Source organism: Aythya marila (assembly GCF_965140915.1).
Source record: "Aythya marila genome assembly, chromosome: 4".
Taxonomy (NCBI): Eukaryota; Metazoa; Chordata; class Aves; order Anseriformes; family Anatidae; genus Aythya; species Aythya marila.
In genome coordinates, this window is record NC_139045.1 from 63,555,371 (window position 1) to 63,578,615 (window position 23,245).

Below are 23,245 nucleotides of genomic sequence, written 5' to 3' on the forward strand. Positions count from 1 at the left end.
AGGAAGCGGAAAGAGCGGCGGCGGAAGAGGCCGGGGCTGGCGCTGGGATGGAGCTGGGTGGTGGCCGGAGCCGGTAAGAGCAGGGCAGGGCCGGCTCCGTCGCCTCGGGGCTGAGGGGAGCCTGGGGGCTGCGCCTCAGAGCTGGCGGGTGGCGCTGGGTGCCCCCCGGGTGGGGACGTGCACGGCTGAGGCGGTGTGCTGGAAAGCGGGTTTGGTTTGTTTGTTAGTTTATTTATTTTAAAGCCTGCTGAAAGGCATGATTAAATAGGAGGGAGAAAGGAAAGCCCGACACACTAACCCGCTTTAATGTGACAGGAGAAAAAGAAGCACGGTATAACAGTAAATAAAAATGTTGGAGCCAGCGGTGCTCATCAGAGTTGAGAATGAGGGCAACCACTTCTCCAGTTTAAACCGATGTGGTTTTTCTGCTTCATTTATTAATTAGAAGACTGGCCTGCAGGTGTCCTTTCGTATTCACAAGTGTGTTGGGAGGGAGTTTCATCTTGCTTCCAAAAAAAGGAAGCGTAGAATCCAGTATAAATGTACTATAGGGGAATAATGTTACTTGTTTTCTCTTCAACCTATTAAAAAAGTGACTCTTAAGAGACTTTACATTTTATTAAATTAAATAATTACCATGCTAACTTGTCTAATGAATCAGATTTGTGGGCACTGGGTCTAGCTACAACAGCAGGGAGTATGATACAAACAGTGCTGCTACAGAGTTCCCCCATGTTCAGGTTAAGGATGAAGTAACTGAGGTTATCCTCTACAAATACTACTGTGGTTTTAGGTCTGGTATGTTTTTACCTTAGAACCTTCCCATCAAAGTTGTGTAAATTACTTGTTCTGTGGTTATAGAGTTCTGTTTATTGGCAGCACCGCTAGCACGTTTTTGCAGAAGCTTATCATAAAAAAAAATCATTAAAATAAATATTTCATATATATACTGTTGATTTGTACTGGTGAACAATATTATGACTCATCTTTAAACAGACAAATGTGTTTAGAGCTCATGTGGCAGTTTAAACTGTCCAGTTTAGACCTGCCCAGACTGTAAAAAGCTGTTTCCTTCGGGAGCTAAAAGTTGTGAAAATGTTCTTCATATTCTAAATTCATTTTGAAAGTTTGGTATTTAAAATTCATCTTAGCATTTTATTTCATTGTAGGTAATGTAAGTGATTTTCTAGCATGGACACTGTTGCTAGCCATAGTTGTCATCTTCTCCAGCAGCTCCATGAACAGCGCATTCAGGGTCTTCTCTGTGACTGCATGTTGGTGGTAAAAGGTGTCTGCTTCAAAGCACACAAAAATGTATTAGCTGCTTTCAGTCAATATTTCAGGTATGTGGTAGAAAATTCTTCTATTAAAAAAGTGAACTAAGTGCTGTTATTTGAGGTTTTCTCTGAGAAGGTACTTTTTTTTCTGGTAGTTCTAGACAATGTAACTATTAGAGGGGCAGGTAAAAAGTTAAACTGTTTGTCCAGAGATAAATCTGTATCATGTATTACATCTAATTAAAAACTGTGACCATCCTAATTTATTTTCTGGGTGTATGTAATTAACTATTACACTGAGTTCAGAACTTTCTTGTTCATTACTGGCTTACAGTGCTTCATATAATGGATTCTTGGCAGAGGCCTGCAAACAGTAATTCAGTATAAAAATATAACTGTTTACAAGGAGTATAGTACTGAACACGAGCAGAGACAGATAAGGGATATAACGGGTGAAACGATTCACATCATCCATTTCTGTTTGGTAGAGTCTGAAATAAAGTTTGAGTGGATACATAACTATTGAACCTCTACATAGAACACATTATCAGAGACACAATGTCTGTATCTTATGCAGGTGGCTCACGAAGCAATGTCACAGTTCCTATGGCCCTCCCATTGACCTCCAAAATTTCAAGGGATGCTGGTTCACCCAATTTAGTGTTTATTTATGAGTAAGCTGTTTGATATGGCTTTTTTGACTTTGCTTCTTGAAGCATCTCAAAACCTTGACAACTGATGCTTATAGAAGAAAATTATTTCATATATTATGAACAGGGAAAAAAAGAACAACAGCTTTTTCTGCAGTAGTGTTGTAATCCTGATGATGATGTGGAATTGTGCCCAAAGACTAAATTTTTAAAGTAGTCAAAGAGAGCTAGGCACTCAATTCCATCTCAAATTCGGTAGGATATAAGTGGTTAATTCAGTTAGACTCTCAACCCAGATCTGCTTATTATAGTTCTGGTTTTAATTTAGATAATATGAGCCAGATTTATGAAAAATTTGGATGCAGATACTTAATTCAGAGTAGCGTGTAAGTATGAGGATAGGATAAGTTGCAGGGATGCACCTGAAACTGCTTTTCTGAAGTTTAAGCCTAGGCTCTAATTTGCTTAAGCTTCACTGCTTATTGGTATTATGCCTAGCTTTCAACAAACCTAATTTGAGAGTTAAACCCATGCAGAGGGATCTTGAAATTCAAGGTATTTCCTGGTGTAGCAGGCTATCTACGTAGGAATGACCCGACCCCATATACATCATATATATACACATATATACATGTACATACATATAAGTGTGTGTGTGTGTATCATCATCTACTGTGGAATTATTAGGTTAGAAACTGGGGATTTGAACAGAAGAGCATGAAGTTCCTGAATGAGACAGAGTACAAAGTCAGTCTAGAATTAGTTATGCATATTAAGATCTACAGCTCTGATGTGAGAATACTTTACATCAAATAGAAGTCTCATGAATTCAGACACTTTAAGGGTACAGTGATGATTCAGTGGGGAATGGTTGGGCTACTGTTTTAGGCTCACATACCTATATTCTTCATTTTTCTTTTACTTGGCTCTTGTTCAGTACCAGTAAAAAATACTCTGGGGGTGATATGACAAAAAGAATTGAAAATAATGCCATCCTCTTATTTACTGTTACCATCCATGTTTACTTGCTGAAAAAGAACAACCAGTTTTTAGTAAGGTTCACTGGTAGTGGTTGATGGACAAGCTCGGCTGTCAGAATAATTTTGCTGACTTTGAGGTCCGTCTTCTCCTTTTTACTAGCAAATTGCCATGATGGAAGGGGAAGCATTGTTCTGGGTCAATCAACTTTTGCAAACAGTCCACAAATACACGACTGCTTCTAATATTTAAATAACATTGGATAAGGAACTGCAAATATAGGGTGTGTTTTCAACACATTAAAAAAAAATAGGCAAAAATTTTTAAAGGATCTTCTGCTTTGATTTCTACTTTAAGTGTAATTGTATAGGGGTAATAATATTCAACATATTCAAGCAGTTTTGAAAAGTTCATGTGCAAAAACACAGCAGTGTAGGTAAGACCATCTAGTGTAAGTTTTTGATCCTTAGGCAGTCTGTTGGAAGTGTATGTGTGTATATATATTTTCATAAAAGTGTTTTTAAATTATTTGTGTGTTTGAGCATTTGCCTTATTTTATCAGGACCCTTTTTCAGAATTCTTCAGGCCAGAAGAATGATGTCTTTCATTTGGACATTAAAAACGTAGGTGGAATAGGCCAGATCTTGGACTTCATGTACACCTCTCATCTGGATCTTAGTCAGGACAACGTACAAGCTATGTTGGATATTGCACAGTGTCTTCAAGTGCAAAATGTGTTGAATATTTGCCACACCTTTTTAAAATCTTCTACAGCTGTAGAGCAATCAGCCAGCATGCCTTGTAGTAGTGTATTTTCTCTGCAGAACACTTTGAGTGCAGATACTGGTTGTGCCAGTGACAGTTATGGAACAAACCTGTTACATGAATGCTCATCTGACACGCAAGCTAGTAAAGTCTTGGCTGACCACCATTCTCATGCATCGCAGTCTGTTAATCTTCATGCACCCTCAGGTGATGTACAGAAACAGTCACCTGACTCCTTAGATGGCAACTGCACAGAGCTCCCATTTAAGCAACCAAGTTACTATTATAAACTACGCAACTTTTACAGCAAACAGTTCTATAAGCAAAATGCTTGCTCTAATCAGGAGAGGGTAACAGAACAATCCTTTTCTTACAACACATCTACAGAAATAAACACAGCAGAGAATAATTCTTGTGCTGTCAGTCACTCTGAATGTATTCTGGACACCTCAGATCACTTACCATCAAACTTTCTAGTTCAGTCCTTGAATGAAGCTGCTCCAGATCAAGATGCAGACAGCACGCTTTTGCAGCCCAACAAACAGATGCGGCTGAAAAAGGCAGTGCATCTCAAAAAGTTAAATTTTCTGAGATCTCAGAAATCTGCAGAACACCCTCCTGAGCCTAAAAGCGATGACAGTAGAATAACAAGAGTAAATGAATCTGTAAATGAAAGTACCGTGGATGTGACAAATGTCAGAGTTACTGAAGAAAAAGAAGCTGAAGACTTGGTGAATTCTGAGAATTTTGAACAAACTGTTGAAATTGAAAGATCTCAAGGGCCTTTGGAACAAGAAGGCCAATCTCAGACTCTTCAGTCACAGAGACAGTATACTTGTGAATTATGTGGGAAGGCTTTCAAACACCCAAGCAATTTGGAACTTCATAAAAGGTCTCATACAGGTACAGTAATCAATAACTTGGTCTGCAGACCAAATATTTCAATTGATGAGATTAAATAAAACTAGAGCGGATATAGTAAGATAGCTTTTATTTATAGTTTTAGCTTTTAGAGTCCTATTTCGAGGAACATTGTGTGATATTTCAATGAAAATTTAATTTTTGACATGCGTTTAAAAGAGGCATTTCTAGTCAGTTTGTCAGATTGTTCAGAAGTCCAAGGCAGATAACAACAAAAAATGGAAATGGATAGAAGAAAACATAAGTGTTCTTGAAAACCACAGTTCTCTCTCATCATATATTCATTGTGAACCAGAAGTGATAAGAGCTTGGTGGTCATTTCTTTTTGACCTGTTAAATATATTATTTAGTTTATATTTTTTCCTAGTATTAACAATTTTCATGATGTTCATTTAGAGAGTGATGCAAAAATAGGCTGTGGAGTAAATGGGATTAAATTTACTTTGTTCTCAATACTTATAGGTAATGCTGTTTTTAAACCTAGCACAGATTTAAGTATCTTTTTATTCTAGTGAAAAACAAGACCCAGTCTAATTTTGAATTAAGTAATTTGTCTTTTCAATTTAACCAGCATGTTCTATATTTCTACAACTTTAGCTTTGTTTTTCATAAAAAGTATTTTTTTTAATAATACCTTTAGTCAAGTAACACCATTGGTTTCATGTTTTTGAGATGGCATTGTTCCTGATTAACCTGTTGAATACTTCTATCCTTCTTTTTTCCCTATAATAAATATACAAATGTGTCTCTCCTGGTCTTACCAGATAAACAACACTTTTCAAATGATGCACGTATTGTTACTTTGATAGCAGATGTGAGTCCCTCGTAACAGACATTAATTCATTTTGTTAATTGAGCCTTAGCATTAAGAATTTATTTATCCATGTGAGTAGTAGAAAAATCATTCCAGAAAATAAGAACAGTTTGCACTGATTCCTGAAGTTTTCACTCATTATATTTGACTTTCTGTATGTTCACATTACTGGTATTATTGTTTTAATTTGGTCTCCTGTGACACGGTTGCGTGTCTTTTACCTCTGTATTCTCTTTGCCTTGTATATTTTAATTTGAACTTGCATCATCAGGTATGTTTTAATATCGTACAAATTTCAGGAAAGTAGGTGGTCAGATAGAAGACAGAGCATCTAGAGAAGTCCCAACTGAGGGAGAAACTCTGAAGTTGGTAAAATGTGAGTTTATGGTAGAGAATGAACATGGGAGAAGCCTGTTATAATTTGCACTTCCTTAAGACATCTTAATCACTGGAAGGAAACTGGATTTCATCAATCTGGTGCCCATTAGACTACTTGCCTTTTTAAGAGTTTGTTGCCTGAGTGATAGACTTAATTATTGTATGATCCCAAGTCTGGTAAACCATTTGAAATAACTTTAGAAGGGGTAAAGTAAACTATGAACTTCATGTATTTATTGTAACTTAAAGGTTAAAGGAGTGGACCGGGTACTAAACTTCATATAGCAAATAGACTAGGACTCCTGCTATGAGTGTTTTAAAATTTTGATTTCTATAGATGCAGTGATCAGCAAATGCTTACCAGTGTAGGAAATGGAAAAAGAGGAAAAGGATTGCAGTAACTTTGCAAGGTTATTTGTGTTGATACTCATTTCTTCTTTTTTGACTTCTGTGCATTTACACCTGCTTCCACTTCACTTGAGCTCTAGTGGATGTTGTTATGTTCCACACAACGCACCATGTAAGAAAAGTGATCCTAGACTTGATTTTGTTGCTGCTGTCCTCTCTACTAGTATGTGTTTATATTAGATTCAGGAATTCCATGCAGTTTTTAATGCACTGTGTTCTTCCCATAGTTTTCCAAAAGTTCCAAACTTGAATACTCCTTAACGTAGCATTAACATTCTTCAGTACGTGTGCTAAGCTGATAAAGTTTAAGAACATAAGTTTAATAAATAATAATCACATCAAAGAAGGATGAAAAATTATTGAAAGAATATAAATAAACATGCCTGTTTGCTTACCTGTTCTTTTGGGGTCATGGTACTTTGTTTTTAAATACCAGCTAGTGTGAAAAGAATACTTGGGAAATCAAAGCAGACATTGAGTAGGATGTTAGCATAGGAAGGATGTATAGCTGAAGGTACAGGGCACATCAGCTTCATTAATAAGTACACTGCTAGTTAAGTATTAATGTAAGTATATCCTCAGAGCCATTTCTATCCATATTCCACCTCAGAAAGCACAGTTAAATATCACAAACTGTCATCTGATCAATTTTATTTTAAAATGTATCTTTTCTAGAACTGAGGGCAAGCAAGCACTTAAGTATTATAGTTCATACTGAAAGTCCTTCCTATCTGGCTTTGATAATGGAATTAAGTTACTAAAGTAACTAAGTTACTAAAGTAAGTTACTAAAAAGGGTTTTTCACAACGGGAAGTTATGTTTTAACCCACAAATGACAACTTTTTCAACGTAAGTGCTGTAGTGGCCTAGTTGTCAAGAAAGCACATGTGAAATTCCCTGTCCCTGAGAACTAGGATTACTAAAGAATTGACATGTTCGTATGGTTGCATTGATGAATTGTTTACACAAAGCACAAGCATAATGTGTTCAACACAAGGCATTGTATGGGGCTGAGTAGCTGTTTTAATTGTATTGCTAATGGCCATTTAAAGGAATCTTTAAATAGAGATTATTGGATTTACTTACAAGATTGGCTTTGACTTGATTGAGTATTGTAATTTGTTTTAATTAGATTGGCCTCAGTGGCAGAACCTGTCTGGAAAAAAAGGAAGCAAATAAGCACTTCACACCTATCCAGTAAAAAGCGATTATTATTTTTTAAAAATATTTTCAGGAAATATCTCGTTTTAAAAAAATAAATTGTCAGGATTGAAAAAAACAGGAGCGGAGTTAACTGTCATGTAACATACTGTTGATCCTCAGTGTTGATCCTCAGTGTTTTCATTCTGAGCTTGGCTAGAGCAAGCTGCCAGCACTCCATGCATTAGCGGGTCCTGCTCCTCATCTTTATGATCTCTTGAGGACTTGAGGAACACCGCTGCCTTCATGCCTTTCTTCTCTGGAGCTGATATACTGCTGCACTGATCCTACTACTGTGTACTTTATCATTTCTTCTTGCAGTGTTGAACAAGAATGATGCAACAGAAGATAGAAAATACAAAGCAGTCTAAAGGTTTAGTACCTTAGTCTCCTGGATATTCGTTTAAGCATCATTATAATTGTAGTTAAGGTACTTTTTTTTTTTAATGCACAAAAAAAATCTCTATTGCTTTTGATCCAACAGTGTTATTTTAGAAGATCAGTGTTGATCTCAGATAAGGTTTTCCTTTTGGAATTTAATGACAGTCATAGAATAATTTAGGTTGAAAGGAAACTCTGGAGGTCATCTATTCCAACTCTCTGCTCAAAGCAGAGATTTGGGTTGTCAAATCAGATTGGGTTGTTTTGTAATATCTACAAGGACAGAGATTGTCCACAGCCTCTCCAGGAAACTTGTTTGAGTGTTTCACCATCCTCATAGGGTAAAAGTTTTTTCCTATTATCTACTGATCTAACTCATGTCTGTTGCCCCTTGTCTCATCACTGTGTAGCTTCAGGAAGAATATGGTTCCATCAGCCTTCCCATTAGATGATCGTAGACAGAAGTATGATTTCCTGTTAGCTTTCTCTTCTTAAGGTATGGTCTCACCAGTGACACGTAGAGGAGAATCATCTTCAGCTTGCTAGCTGCACTCTTCCTAATAAAGCCTGGGAAGCAGTTAGAATGCATTACCTTGCATTGCTGCAATACTCTGAGTAATTTAGTATTTCTGCTGGGATTCATCTTGCAATAGGCTACTTGGTTGTTTGCAGTTTTATGCGAGCACAGACCTGTTCTCCAAAATCTAATTGGATTGGTTTTTTACAAACTTTTAAAAATTACTTTATCTTTCATCATCAGGGGTTAAAAAAAAACTAATTATTTGAAACAGAGAGTACAGTTTTAATGAGATTGCATGCAGCCTACAACAACCACTGTGAACAATTTGAGTCTTGAATTTTATCCTTCCCCTTCCAGGTATTTTAGGGTGGATTTCTGTTCAGTTGACATCTTTTGTGTCAACATTAGCTTTTTGCTGTGGGTAATTTCTGCAGAAGTTGCCACTATAGTTTTTTGTCTTCCATTCCAAATTACTGCAACACCTCTGTGGTTGTCAGAACTGGTTGTCAGAAGCTTTCCCAGTTGCCACAGTTCTGGCTTCCTGTTGGTTTCATGTATATTTGTGCTGTCAGTGCCAGAACTTTTAGTTTTTTGAGTATTTAGAGACATATTGAAATCAAGCCTCTGTATTCTTTAGAGTTGATTTATTGGTTTCTTAATTTTTAACTTTAATTGAATAAAAGCTTTATTGAAATTGAAGTTTTCTATTCTTCAATACTTAGAAAAAGTAAATTTAGCCTTAAATTGGCAGAGTAACTGGAAGACTGCTGCCTGTTTGTGAAGCCATATAACTATGTTGACGCAGTGGTTTAACATCTAAGATAATTGCATTTGATCCCTGATCCTGAATGATGCTGAAACAGCATCACCTTTATTTGGCAGCAGAGATGGAAAATGGAACTTCAACACCTGGATATTGCAGATGATGCTCCTAATGAGGGTGGAGCAAGAATGGTGATGTAGTGAATACCTGCTCAAAAATAAGGCCATGGCCAAGAGGTGCTCTGTAAAATCAGGAGAATGATTATTAAAATAAATGACTCAAAATCTAAAGATTTTTATTTATTACAAAGAATGAAACAAAGTGTAAAATCTGTTTTTCCCTCTGGAAACATCTGCATCTAAAGCATGGTGATTTATACTAATTCTTTAGTTTCCTTGTATCTGTGGGCCAGGTTACAGATGTGCTTTTAAAGTACAGTTAGACTCATGAAAATATCACTGGAAGTCTGACTGTCATTGAATTCAATGTTATTTGAGCATTATTATTTTCTTTGAAAATTCCTGAAGATGTGCAGAGATTTTTATCAACTGTAAAAAACACAAACTATGCAGGGAAGAAATACTTACGAAATACTCTAGGGGATAAAAAGTAATTAGATTTTTGTTTCTGACTAACAACAATAGTACTGTAGCACTCTAGATTGAGCATCAAGTTATTTTCAAGTGCTAAAGTGGGCTGCACTAGCTTTTTACTAACGTTACTCAAAGCTAAATTTTTTGGAGATTCAAAAATACAATTTTTAGATGAATAAATTCAGAATTTTAAAGCAAAATATTTGGGTTAATTTTCTTATACTCCTACGCAGATTGAGAGCTTGAAGACAAGTGTGTTTGCTGGGAGTGAATGGCTACATGCTGATCAGAGATGTATGGTACCCTTTGAGTGGAGAAAACAGAAATTAGCTTCTCTGCATTCCATATTCTTTTTAAGAGAGGGCCTTTGTGAGTATAAGTGGAAGGACTGGTGTATTCTGTAAATTTTTTTGTTGTTGTAGTAGGACCCTGTCATCTGTTCTGTTCCAGCAGGTATGGCACTCCTTTCATGTGGGGGAAAAAAAGGAATTAATAATAATATGTAGCACTCCCATTCATATCAAAATTCTTCTACTTATTTTTGAAAAATAAATTCTGTTTCTGAGCAAGTTTGCCTTAAAAGCTCAATGGTTAATGCTGTACTCCCCTCTTAAGTTTCCCCTTAAATATATGGGTAAGTGTCCTTTCGGGGATATTCTTATTTTTACATTATATGTGTTTAAAGGAAGTGTACCAATTTAAAGGATTTGTGTTCTCTTGCAGCTATTAGAAGTTCTATGTTTCTTCTCCTTTTAGGTGAAAAACCTTTTGAATGTAACATTTGTGGGAAACACTTCTCACAGGTGGGAATATTTTATATTATGGTATTACACTTGAAATTGAAATGCATCTGTGTATTGATTTTAAAAATAAACATGTCCATAGATTAGTAAGTTTTGCTCAGAGAGACTTAACTTCAGGGGTAAAATATTAAAACAACTTATATGAAAATAACACATTAAATGTTTTAGATTTCTTTTACATGTTTTGTACCTTTGATTCTGTCTGCTCTCAGTAGATGTTTGTTATGTATTTTGTCTTCAAATGAGTGTTTAGGCATGGAGTCACAACTGATTTAAAAGAGCACTTTCATTCTCACTGTCCTATTGCCTTATACTTAGGAATGTATTCTGAATTTTCATCAGTGTTTAAAAAAAAAATAGAATTTTGTATGTGTTGTATTCGTGGTAATTTCATCTTTGTAAATGGCAAAAAATAAGCAGTTTTTTTTAGTCAGATAAAAAAAAAATGGCATCCATATAACTGAGCTCCATTTTCTCTATAATTAAGTACAGCAGGGTCTGTCTGAAGTTACAAAACTCAGGATTTTTAAGAAAATTCTCATGGAGTTCCCTATTCATATACGGGGCCTAAACTTTAGCCCTCTTATTTTGCCCTTCATTGCATGCTGTTCTGAGTACAGCAGTTTGTTTGTATTTCTAAAATTTTGGTGCCTAGTTGTCTTGCGTTTCCGAAATTTCTATTCCTTTTCTATTTTCTTGTTTGGAATATTTACACCTAAGTATGGGAGGCAGTAGACAGGTGCATATTTTTATACTAAGATAGCATAACAAATATCATCTAATAAATCTTGGTTTTATGTGTCCTGGTTTAAGGATTAGACCTGTAGAATCTTTGTCCACTCACCCCCCAGTGCTTATGTGTCTCTTGCTCCAATTTTGTAGTCCACTTGTGGGGTTTCTTTGGCCCGTGAATCTGATGCAGTTGCACACTCCACCTCAGTGGGGTATAACAGGGATATAATGCTGCATCTAGTGAGCAATACTGTTTCATTGTGATTATCAAGCCATTTGAGCAAAACTGGGTCTGCTTGTTAGCCAGAGAAAAAGCTTTTTCATTCACTTTGATGGATTGAACTAGTAGTTACTAAAAGAAAAATAGTGGGTATTTCCAAATTCCATTAAAAGTACTTTTGGAAAATGGAGTCGTGTTCTGTACTCTAGATCATACTGTGGGGGGAAGAGGGAATAAAAAAGCTTCTTGTATGCAGGTGTATGACAGGTAGGACAGACTCCTCATGCAACATACATTGCATTGCTCCTATTTAATAAAGAAAAGAAAAAAAAAAAGGAAATTTCCACTTTTTAATTAAACACTCTTAAACAGTTTCTCTCCCCTCCCTGTTAACCTCACTTGTCTGAAGGTATGGATAGATACGTGGTGATGTGCGATATTCTTCCAGAACATGAGCCATGGCATTCAGCTTGTGTATTGCACTTCTATCTCACATCATAAATGGGAACTTACACACTTGTGAGTGTACTCAGAACTTGAGTATACAGATGGGAACTTGCATACTTCTTGCTTCTGAATTGTGCAAATAAGCGAGACCAGAAAGTAAGATTTGAGGATAATTGCTATCTATTTTTTACTGAAATGACCATCTCTGATCTTGGGCTGTGTTAAACTTCTCAGCCTACAGGCACAGAAGTAGTAACACTTTTCTTATTTAAGCTTTCATGTTCTGTGCTTTGGAGACAACACAGTTGTTATGCCGAGTATGTCAGCTCCTGATGAATTTTACTGATGTTCCACTCAATGCAACGTGAAAGAGAAAATGAAGAAAGCAGAGAAAACTGAAACAGGAACTCATAGTCTGGGACAAGTAACAGTAAATTATTTTAGGAGAAAAAGGGTTCTTTTGTACTTCAAAGTCTGCATCTTTCCCTGCTAGTACGCAGACTCTGGTCTCCTCTTACTAGTGACCAGGACGTCATGCCTTACCTCCCAACTGCCTTCTGCTGCAGAGCCTCTTCAGGGGGCTGAAAGGCAGTAGCTGCTTTCTAAACACATGCCAATTGCAAATAGAGTAAGTCTAGTATCTCTGTCTGGTCTCTGCACTTATGAGGAATGGTGTGCAACCAGTGTCAGTAAGATGATTATTCTGAATATTTATTTTCCTTCACTGAAAAGCTTGCAAAAGTCCTCTTATGTTTTTTTTATTTGTCTGGCATGTTATGCTATAACTAAGGCTGTGTGCAACATTACAAGCTTAGGAAGGTTACTAATGTATTTATTTCTTTTTTTTTTTTTTTTGAGTATCTCAGAGCAGTTAATAACAAGCTCATACCCTCATTAGGAAGAAGTGACAGAGGATTATAATAAAGAAATAAATCTGCTTGCTACTTTCTGTAGAATGCTATTATTCTAAACTAAAAATGTCTGTATGGGAGGTATTTCAGAATAAGTGTTGCACTTCAAATTCACATTCTCTCCTAATTGAGAATAACAAATGCATTTGATATGTTTTCTTTTGTGGCATGGATGGAGGTAAAGGTTCTGTCTCTCGTATGTTGCTCTCGAATGCACTTCTGCATAAATCCTCAGTCTTTGCAACACAAAGTCTTTACAAAAAAAAACACTTTATTCCATGGAGAAGTCAGTTCAGTCCATCATCTCCCACAGAAATAGGTACCCAGTGCCTCTTTTTGAATCAATTTCAGTGTTGTAAAGTGTGGCCATAGAGGACAGTGGTTCAGTCAGCTATCTGAAAAACCTTATGGGGGTTACAGAAAGCTTTCTGTGTACAGACTGATTCATTTAATATTATTTTGTGTCTGTGTCTGCAATAATTTAGTTTTGGTATATCATAACCTGTGATTACAGTCATTGATCGTTAAAGGTAATTTATATCTAAAGGAGTTAGGAGAAATTACTGAAGGGTCCCATTTTTGTTGCCTTACTGTGACTAAGGAGGATGTGATAATCTTTGCGTCCCCATCTTTCTGATAGAAGAGACCTAATATTCCTTCAGTGTACTTAGATAAAACTAAGCAGTTATCCATCAGAGGGAACAGAAGTGTTAAGAACTGACCCTGGGATAGTGTGCAGTTTTTTGTGGAACATCTGTAGCTTCTCTATCCAGACTGGCTGTATTTTTTGCCTTAAGAACTGGATTCTCAATGGAGCAGCTGTTCTGAAGCACTAGTGGTTTATTAAAAACGCCATTAGTAGGATGGTTTTGTGTAATTGTCATTGCCTGGCTTGCCTGCAAGCTAGCATGATTTTTACAGGATTGGGAAAAGAAAGAAGTGTAATGAAAATAAGTTACAAGTAATCCTATTTGTTGATTTCTCTACTTCATGTTCCATTATCTTCTGATATGAGTAAATATTTATGGCTTTGGAGCACTTAGCTGTGAGTGTTTTATGGATAGCAAAATGTTTACCCTTTTTCTTTTCTTTTTAACCTTCTGGTAGGTGAATTCAGACGTCCCGATGTAACAGTATATTGTTTGTAGGACAGGGAAAATGAGACTAACATGAACCATATCACTAGTAAGTTTTCTTCTTGACTGCAATCTAGATAGTGTCATTTTCATTTATAATTGGATCTGTTTTCAACTACAGGTTTTTCTTTTTTCCTGAGTGTTTGATTCCAGGCTTTTTTTTTCTCCTGTTCTTGTCGATGTATAATTGCATACAATTTGTAATTGGAGTACATTGTAGTCTATCTTTACTGCTTGAGTTTCTACATGCATTGTAGTATTAACTGCTTCAGAATTAAGAATAAAAAGCCAGTCTTGTAGTTACCGTCATTAAGTTTTTATCTGCATACAACAACAGATTAGTTAAATTTAAATGCTTAAATTACTGTCCCTTTCAGGCAGGTAATCTGCAGACACATTTACGTCGACATTCTGGTGAAAAGCCATACATTTGTGAGATCTGTGGGAAAAGGTGAGTAGAATTGTTCATCCTGGTAAAGTTACCATGTTAGAAGTCGATTGTTTTCTTTCATCATCATGCTAAACTAAGGGACAAGAGCTAGGGCAGTGTGCTGCTGAATTTTGTCTAGAAGACATTGAGTTTAAATATTAACATACATAATATTTGCAAGTATCTTCTTGCAAGTCTCAATAAGATAAATGTGTCATACATACATAGTCTGTGGTCTTTGTTTTTTTATATATTATCTTTTGTTAAAGTTATACTGTTGTGTATTTGTTTTCATTATTTGGTCATATTGTTTACGTTTTTGTCCATTTTCTGAGAACTATGCAGTATGGGAAACTTGACAGATTTAAGTGAAGTATTAAATATTTCTGCCTTCTGCTAACAGGTGACAAAATACACTAATTTAGGAATAGCATTAGTACTTAAACTATGTTCAAGAAGAAAAAAGGTGAAGAGGTGTTTTTTTCCTATTATAAATTTAAATAGACGTTACCAGCTTCAAAATGATTGCTATTTTTTGTTTTGTCTTTTAACATTTGGGTATATGTGTTTTAGATTTTAATCCTTGTTCAGAACATCAGATATTCATAGTTACTTTCCATTTGATACTCAATAAGGAGAGTAAGGGTTCTTATAAAGACAGTAATTGCGTTTCCATGTTATGTTACAGATTTGCTGCTTCTGGTGATGTTCAGCGTCACATTATTATTCATTCTGGAGAGAAGCCTCATCTGTGTGATATCTGTGGCAGAGGTATGCCTCTAAGTTTGTTTGTTTGTTTAAATTGAAACGTGAGGAGTCATTTTAATCTGTGTCTGTCACATTTTTCTAGGATTCAGCAACTTCAGTAATTTAAAGGAGCACAAAAAGACTCATACAGCAGATAAAGTATTCACCTGTGATGAATGTGGGAAGTCATTCAACATGCAACGAAAATTAGTAAAGCACCGAATTAGGCATACGGGAGAGAGACCATACAGCTGTTCGGCATGTGGTAAGACTTAATCTGCATAGTCTTGGCATGTCTTTGCTTTTTAAATAAGGGAAATAGGCTATGTCAGCAGAACAACAATTAACCAAAACAATTTTAAATTCATATACGAGGTTATGAAGGTTTTTAACAAAATTTTCTGTTTTGCATCCTTCATAGTTTATCTTTTTGGGGATCAAACTGTTTTAGCTGTTGTAAGTAAGTTCAGAAATGATTTTCAATTGAAGAATCCAGAAAGGAAATAAGGAATCAATATGTATCTGTTTGCTATAGGAACGCTGATACTTGCTGCTTCAAAACACTCTTTATTTTCTGCTAGAAAGGTAGGTTTAGAATCACTTGTCTGTTAGTGGAATCTTCTTCTTTTCTTTCTTCCTTTTTTCTTTTTTTTCCTAGTTGGGTACTGTTGAGATTGAGCTGCATTAGACCAAAAGAGTTGTTAGGAGTGTTTTACTACTTTGCTTCAACCTCTGGAATAAAATCAAAACTTGATCAATGCTTCATACCACAGAATATCCGTTTTCAAACTCTGCTAGATGGGTTATGCTTCCAAGTGGTCTGCAAATTGCTCTTTGATCAGTGATTCATTCTTGTATAACATAGTTTTCAGAAATTTCATTGAGTATCTGTATCTCTGTGTTACTTAGTATCCTGCATAGTACTTACTTTTCTGCCCCTAAGCGCTATTTTGGTATAATTTCATCTACTTTCTGAGGAAACAGCTTTGGAGGAAGGTACTTACCATATGATAATATCCAACTGCAGTATGTTTTATTTGTAATGTCTTGAGGCAACAACAAAATCTATAATTATTAGATCTTGCATCAGAGAGAGGAAATAAAGACACTCAGGATATGAAAGTATAAACAAAGATTTGCTTTACTGTCATTAAAACAAATTTATTTTCATCTTGTCTTATAGTGGGCTTTTGATCATTTTTCAGTTCTAGCCAGGTCATCTTGTACTGAGAGCAAGAATTGTGCAAAGACGTGATCAAGTGTTAAGTCATTCATTCACATTAAATTCACTCAAATTCCACATGTACTTCTGCAGTAATTTGTAATCTTACTTTTACTGTTTAATGGCTTTTTTGAGGAGATATCCAGGCAGTAGAATGAAAAATATACCAAAAACTGAGACTGTAATTTTACTGGGCTTTCAGATAATACTGTTTGTTTTAGTTGGTATCTGTCCATACAGAACAACATAATCTTTAACATAGCTAAAGTGAGGTAAAATCACAAAGAGGTATGAAATTATTTCTGTTCTCCTAAAGAACATGAGGTGTCTGAATCATATTCTGGAAATTAATGCTTTCTTTTTCTGTTGCACTTCTGCACTTTGCCTTGGTTTGGCCCCAGTCACTTTTTTCATTACAATGTGGTAATAGTGTATATTTGAGCCTGTGGTTCTGAAAACTGGCAAACAGCTAACTATTTAGTTATATTTTAACATTTACAGCAATAAAAAGTTAGCTTTGACACATTCTCTGGATAGAATATTAAAAAAAAAAATGGTCTGCTGCAATATGTTAGCTCACTGTTTACAAAAAAGCACTATAAGAGTAGTTCCTCTCTAATGAACAAATCATTACTTTCTATGATGCAGTTCTCACTGAAAGAATACAATTAGAAGCTTGTCAGCATGCTGTTTTACGAGACAGAGGAATTTGATTGATCTTTTTATTTTACTTTTTTTTTTTTTCTTCCACAAAGATTGATACAAATCGAGGGCACTCACAGCTTTCAAATACTAATGGATATTCCTGTCTCTAGAGACAAAAACAAAAGCACTGGGAAATCCAAAAATCAGATCAAGGAGAAGAAACAAGTAATTGAATTGTACGAATTGAAGGAACTTGCTTGAACCCGTTCTAGATAAAGTACCACAACTGGCGTGTACCATAGCTCATCCTTTCTCAAATTAAAATATGTTTATGTACTTGTGTTAAGTACAAAATAGTAATATTAACACTTCTGTCTTGTAGGGAAATGTTTTGCAGGCTCTGGTGACCTGCGTAGACATGTGAGGACTCACACAGGAGAAAAACCCTATACTTGTGAAACTTGTAACAAATGCTTCACTCGCTCTGCTGTTCTGCGGCGGCACAAGAAAATGCATTGTAAAGCCACCGATGAAGGTCCAAACACACTCGACGAATTTGCTCAAGGGATGGAAACTTCTGATCTTGAGAAATCTCAGAATTCGGACACTTTTAGCCAAGAAATGTCTGTTACATTATTACCAGTTTCAGTTAAATTTCCCATTCGTCCAACTGCAAATTCAACTGAATTTGATAATTCTGGAGATTCTTACTGTAAGCTGCGATCAATGATTCAACACAATGACTCAGCAAACCAACAGAAACTGAATGTGGATTCTGCTAAACTCCCAAAAGCTCAGACACAGCAAACGCCACCAACACCATATGCTTATACAGATGTAGATGGATCTTCTGCAGAAGAACCCTTACAAGCTGATAATATTTCCATGATTCGTCCCTCTATGGTTACTTTGGACAGTCACTGTAATGATCCACTAGGCAGTCGAACATCATCTGCTGCGTACAAGAATACTGAAGGACCGTTTTTCTCTAGCATGACCCTCTGGGGTTTAGCTATGAAGACTTTGCAGAATGAAAGTGAATTGGAGCAATGAGGGCTCAGGTTACTGAATCAAAACTTAGAGGCATTTCATGCGATAGATATATCTGTGTTGTGATTACACTGCAGTGTAGAGAGGTCTGAGCTAGTTTTTAAGCCAACTAGTTTGGGTACTGTGAGATCGAGGTACACATGCCCAGAACCCAGTGTAGGCTGCCTTTACATTGCTTCTCAGCAAAGTTCAAATCTAGTTTTGGGGATCTTTGTTCTTCTGTTACTGCACTGTGTAGCTGTTCTGTTGTCAGGATTTGCTAAAATTTGCCTTTTTTGTTTTTCAATCTGGTAATGGAAGAAAGGATGGCCTAATGTCAAGTTTCTTTCTGAGTGCAATTCAACAATGGGTTGTCAGAGTTTTATGAGGATGTAAATATGAAAAGAGGGAAACATTTGAACAAATCCCTGCTGAACCTGAGTTTGAGTAGTGGCTTTCTTACCAGTAGGACCGTTGGTTTACATGACTTGAGTATTGTGGTATTAAAATTAAATGTTAAATACTGGACAATATTTGTGATAGTGCAAAATAACTGTATATCTAGAAACTTTATTTTTTTTACAATAAAATTTTTTTTAGTATTTTATAAACTATTTTGCACAGATGATTATTTGTACAATGAAGACCGAGGTCAGGAAATGCTAACTTAATTTGAATAAAGGGAAGTTGTTTTACATTTTATCTTAATTGCGCACTTTGTTTCATCTTTTTATGAAAGCTTTTCAATAAGAAAATTCTATCTGTTCCAGGTGTCTTTACAATGCTAATGGGAATATAAAATACGTGCAGTCAATGTACCAGTAGATTGCCTTGTATTTCAGTGAATTAGTGTAAAACATTAGCTAATTAATGGAGTTAATAGTTTATTACTGGATAGAAACTTTGCTTACAGGCCTTCTCTGCTCTGTTGCTTGGTTGTATTCATTTTCAGTATTGATCTGTTCCTGCATGTTTGACTGCTTGCTACAGTCATGTGAGTTTTGCAGGTCTGACTTTTTCCAACCCATCAGAAAGTTTTAGCAGCATGTTGTCAAGTTTTACTCTAAAACATTATTTAGATTTAGTTTCTGAAATGAAAATATCCCTGTACTAAACTTCTGCTCTTTGAAGTTCATTCACAGGCTGGAAAGTCTGTTTGAAGTTCATACTTCTCATTTCCTACAAAAGTCTCTGTGTTTGCTGCTAGCATGACAACTGTGAGTATGGGTACGTCCGGTATTATGTGATAGCACTACAAGACTTCAGAGTTGTACTTGCATGAAAAATAGTCCAGTGTTTATTTGGGACTACAAAATCATATAGAATCCTAAACAGCTAGTTATTTATAATTTTTGGTTGTGAAAATAAGCAGTTTGTAGGCTGAAAACTAGATTTGCATTGTATTGCAACAGCTAACTAAAGATCACCACTATCACCACTATTTTCATAACAACACAGTTCCTCTGCTAATATATATACAAGTTTTTTGTAAATCTGATAGCTGGAACTCTCTAGTAGTTAATATGTAATGTCACAGTTTCATGGTATTAGAAAAAGACGTTGTAATTTGTTTTCCACTAAAGCACAAAGATGCAAATCTATTTTCATTGGATAGTTCTTGGTAGAACAAAAATTAATTTTTCTAGAACAGCAGTGTAGACCACAGATGACTTGCAGTCCATGACTTTCATTCTGTGGAAGATCAGAGCCTGGTAAATACAGTATTTTTAAAAATGTTAAAGATCTCTCTGCTTTTTATTCAGGAATACAAAACTAGCTGTACAGTTTGTTACTGTGTTAACACTAATTTATGTCTTCACTTCCTTTGTTTGTGCTTTGTGACTCCCTTTTTATGCATGCTTTCAACCTGAATTGAAATGAGTAAGTTAATATTGTTGACCAGAGATAGCACTCCTTTAAAAAAAAAAAAAAAAGGAGGGCAGAACATTTTTCTGTATGAGTCTTGAAAGATAAGTTTCTCTCAATAATCATTTCATGTTATGAAAAACTTTTTTAATGGCATTAACAGACCAGCTAAAAAACACTCAGATGCTCTGGGGAGAGCATATTAGGAATTTTTTGTTTACTTTCTCTTCCCGTAGTGCATTTATACCACTAGTCCTGTAGTTCTCCCCTTGTCACAAACTGTTTTAAGATTTACTTATCCCAGAAGAAAATAGAATTTTAATTCTCTTTCTACATGGCTCCTGTTGCTTGGAGAGTACAAATCTGGATTTCGTGAACCTCCTAACCTTTTAGTTCGGTCTGGTTCTGGTCTTGTTTTCTCTATTGGTTTTTGGTGGAGACAGTACAGAAGGACAGGTGTAAAACAGAGACTGTGCTGCTACATTTGTGCTCTTCTAGCATGAAGTTGCAGTTTTCTAGTGCTGGGTGTCTGTACACAGTTTTTTGGAGGAGCATGGTGTTGCTGAAGACTTAAAGTGAAAACTGCATTTTGAGTGCTGCTGTAAATATGTAGTAGAGCTCATGCTCTACTCTGTGCTGCTGCGGCCTCACCCTGAGTATTGCGTGCAGTGTTGGGCACTACAGTATCTTTCCTATGAAAGATACAAAGCTGCTAGAGTGTCCAATGGAAGGTAATAAAGATGGTGAAGGGTCTAGCGGGCAACACATGAGGAACAGCTGAGGTCCCTTGGTGTGTTCAGCCCAGAGCAGAGCAGGCTGAGGGGAGGCCTCATGGCAGCCTGCAGCTCCCTCATAAGGGGAGCAGAGGGGCAGGCGCTGAGCTCTGCTCTCTGGGGACAGTGACAGGACCTGAGGGAATGGCATGGAGCTGGGACAGGGGAGGGCCAGGCTGGGTGTTAGGGAAAGGTTCTGCACAGGGACAGGCTCCCCAGGGCAGTGATGACCAGAGACTGCACCAAGCCTGCTGCATTTCAAGAAGCATTTGGACAATGCTTGCAGACACATGGTCTGATTTTTGGGTGGTCCTCTGCGGACACAATGATCCTAATGGGTCCCTTCCAATTCTGATATTCTATGATTCTAAGTTAGGTTGCTAGCTATCAAGTGCTTTTTGCTGAGAGGACAGTCATGCTGCACAGGGGATGATCTTTTGTTTGGCAGCATTTCTTTCTGTGAGAAAAAGAAGCATTTCTTTCTTTCTTCACACCAAAAATGTAAAGGTTCTCAAACCTACCAGACTGAATTCTGTTGGCAATTTGGGGTGTTTGATAAAATGTGTTGTTGTAATGTGGCATATCTGAGAAGGAAGTAGAGAAAATAGTGGTAGGAGAAAGCAGCCCATCTGAGTCTGCACAGCTGGAGCAGAAAAACAAGAGTTGTAGCTGCAGACGAGATATTGCAGGAGTGCTTCTTACTACTTAGTCACTGCTACTTGGCTTAAAGGAAAGGCTGAACAAGAGAAAAAATCCCAAAAAATGATGAATACATGCTTAGAGTCAGATACAAGAGAGTTTTTATGTATGGAGTAAGAAGTTGTTGATTACAAAGGCCTGTCCTGGCAGCTGCTTTGCAGTAAAATTATCACTGCCCAACTTGCAAGAGACATTTTGCTTCTGTTTCCAAAATCAGATATAGTACATCATGCCAATTTATTATTATCTAGTGCTTTTCTCAGTGAGAATTCTGAGAAAATTGCTTTGAAAGAGGATTTGTTACTATATCCTAAGAACTTCCTATGTCAACCTGTAGGTCAGTAATCAAGAGGATATTTGAGTGGAAAGGTAAATATGGTCTGATAGCCCTAATGCTGCCACAATGCTGGCACAGTTGGAAAACAGCAGCTACCCTGTGACTTTGAAGAACAGGTGGAAACCGTGGCATAGTTTTTGAGCCAATAGTATTTCACAAGCAGCAGACACCCAGCCATAGATATTGCTCATAAATATCCATAGCCAGCATGCTGAGGGTATGAATAAGCATCAGTCAATTGGCTAGTAGCAGGCACTGCTGAAGTGCCATTATTATCAATGTAAAAGGCATGCTATTTAAAAAAATAAAATCATTTTTTCGAAAGAGGATGTTAACCAACATGGTGTAGTATAATCGAACGGCTGCTAATTGTTATTTATTAGAATAGCTATCCTGCAGTTCTGAGCTGCCATTCAAGTAATCTTGTGTATTTAAACCACTTTTTTTTGTTGTTGTTGTTTTCTTTCCCTCTAGAATATGTAGGCAATTGTTCAGGGCTTAGTTTGGGTTTGTTAAGTGCAGCATTCTCTCTGTCATTTGACTTCTGCACAATATAGAAAACATAATAGTAGTGTTTCAACTTTTAAAGATATTGCCATGTTCATTGGACAGTTTAAGTGCATTCAAACCTTATATAAAATGTAACCCATTTTTTATATATAGGTATATTTTCTGCGTATATGTAGGAAAATGACATATCATATAATTAGGTGCAAGTTTAAATAACTTACCCTCAAAAAAAAAATCCTCTATTGCTTCTCTTGAAGATTATCGTCTAGATTGGTTAGAAATAAAAAGTTGTACGAGGAAGGGGAACTTCACTGGGAAACACTTTAGCATTTGCTTACTACCTGTTGCCAGTGACCATTCATAATGTAGTTGTGGTCTGAGACTTTATCTACGTTCTCTCATGCTCTTTTAAACCTGGCCGTACTAGATCATCTTTCAGAATGTGAAACTTGCAGCTTCTTGAATTTAGACATAGAGCTTTCTTTAGAACAGAGCACTTACGCTTTGTTTCCATGGCTTCTTCAGCAAATCCAAATGGGCTTAAACTCCTGTTGATAATTTTATAGGGAAGTAATTGCTACACATGAAGTCTTCCCAAAACATCTAAGTGGCATATACATGAGCAAGCCAAATTTAAGACAAAATCAGTGTGAAGCAAGTGGAACTGGCCCCATAGGCCATTTGCTTCTGGAATCCACTTTTTTTTTTCTTTGCTTTTATTGTCTCCTCCACTGTGGGTAGCTCCATTCATATGTGGACAGCTGCATTCAATTCTTGCTGCTCACTTCATGCCACTTACGCACCCCTCATAATCCAGAGCAGAGGTTAATGTATTCAAGCTCACTGAGGAAAAATGTAGAGGCATATAGGTAAACAGGGTCCAACGTAGCTGTAAAACACTTACAAGTTGTATATGTGTGTGTGTGTGCATATATATATATATATATATATATATATATATAAGTATAAAATCTCTAATCTCCATATTCTGGAGAGTGTACTAAGATTTTGGATACTTAGCTTTCTTGCTATAGGACTCTCAGGAACGTGTTTGAGAAGTGAATGAGCATGCCAAGGAACCTAGATGGTC

At 36.4% G+C, this 23,245-nt stretch overlaps 1 protein-coding gene across 3 annotated transcripts; it reads left to right on the top strand.

Moving 5' to 3' along the window:
* The first annotated feature begins 23 nt into the window (after nucleotides 1-23).
* On the top strand, nucleotides 24-18,651 carry ZBTB49 (zinc finger and BTB domain containing 49). Of its 3 annotated transcripts, none has more exons than XM_082759364.1 (8): nucleotides 24-73; nucleotides 1,170-1,343; nucleotides 3,468-4,573; nucleotides 10,372-10,451; nucleotides 14,275-14,348; nucleotides 15,016-15,098; nucleotides 15,178-15,339; nucleotides 17,324-18,651. In XM_082759364.1, the coding sequence occupies exons 2-8, from the start codon at nucleotides 1,192-1,194 to the stop codon at nucleotides 17,992-17,994; spliced, it is 2,328 nt and encodes a 775-aa protein (XP_082615490.1). In that variant the 5' UTR covers nucleotides 24-73; nucleotides 1,170-1,191; the 3' UTR covers nucleotides 17,995-18,651. The 3 variants fall into 3 exon arrangements, with proteins under 3 accessions (XP_082615490.1, XP_082615491.1, XP_082615492.1); XM_082759365.1 differs by having other exon boundaries at nucleotides 10,405-10,451; XM_082759366.1 differs by lacking the exon at nucleotides 24-73 and having other exon boundaries at nucleotides 1,224-1,343; nucleotides 3,481-4,573.
* The last annotated feature ends 4,594 nt before the right edge of the window (nucleotides 18,652-23,245 follow it).

What these genes read in the sequence shown, in the direction of transcription:
- ZBTB49 (XM_082759364.1), top strand. Translation starts at nt 1,192, where the DNA reads ATGGACACTGTTGCTAGCCATAGTTGTCATCTTCTCCAGCAGCTCCAT. An exon ending in TGTGAGATCTGTGGGAAAAG is followed by an intron (nt 14,349 to 15,015) that starts GTGAGTAGAATT and finishes GTTATGTTACAG; the next exon opens with ATTTGCTGCTTCTGGTGATG. An exon ending in ATACAGCTGTTCGGCATGTG is followed by an intron (nt 15,340 to 17,323) that starts GTAAGACTTAAT and finishes TCTGTCTTGTAG; the next exon opens with GGAAATGTTTTGCAGGCTCT.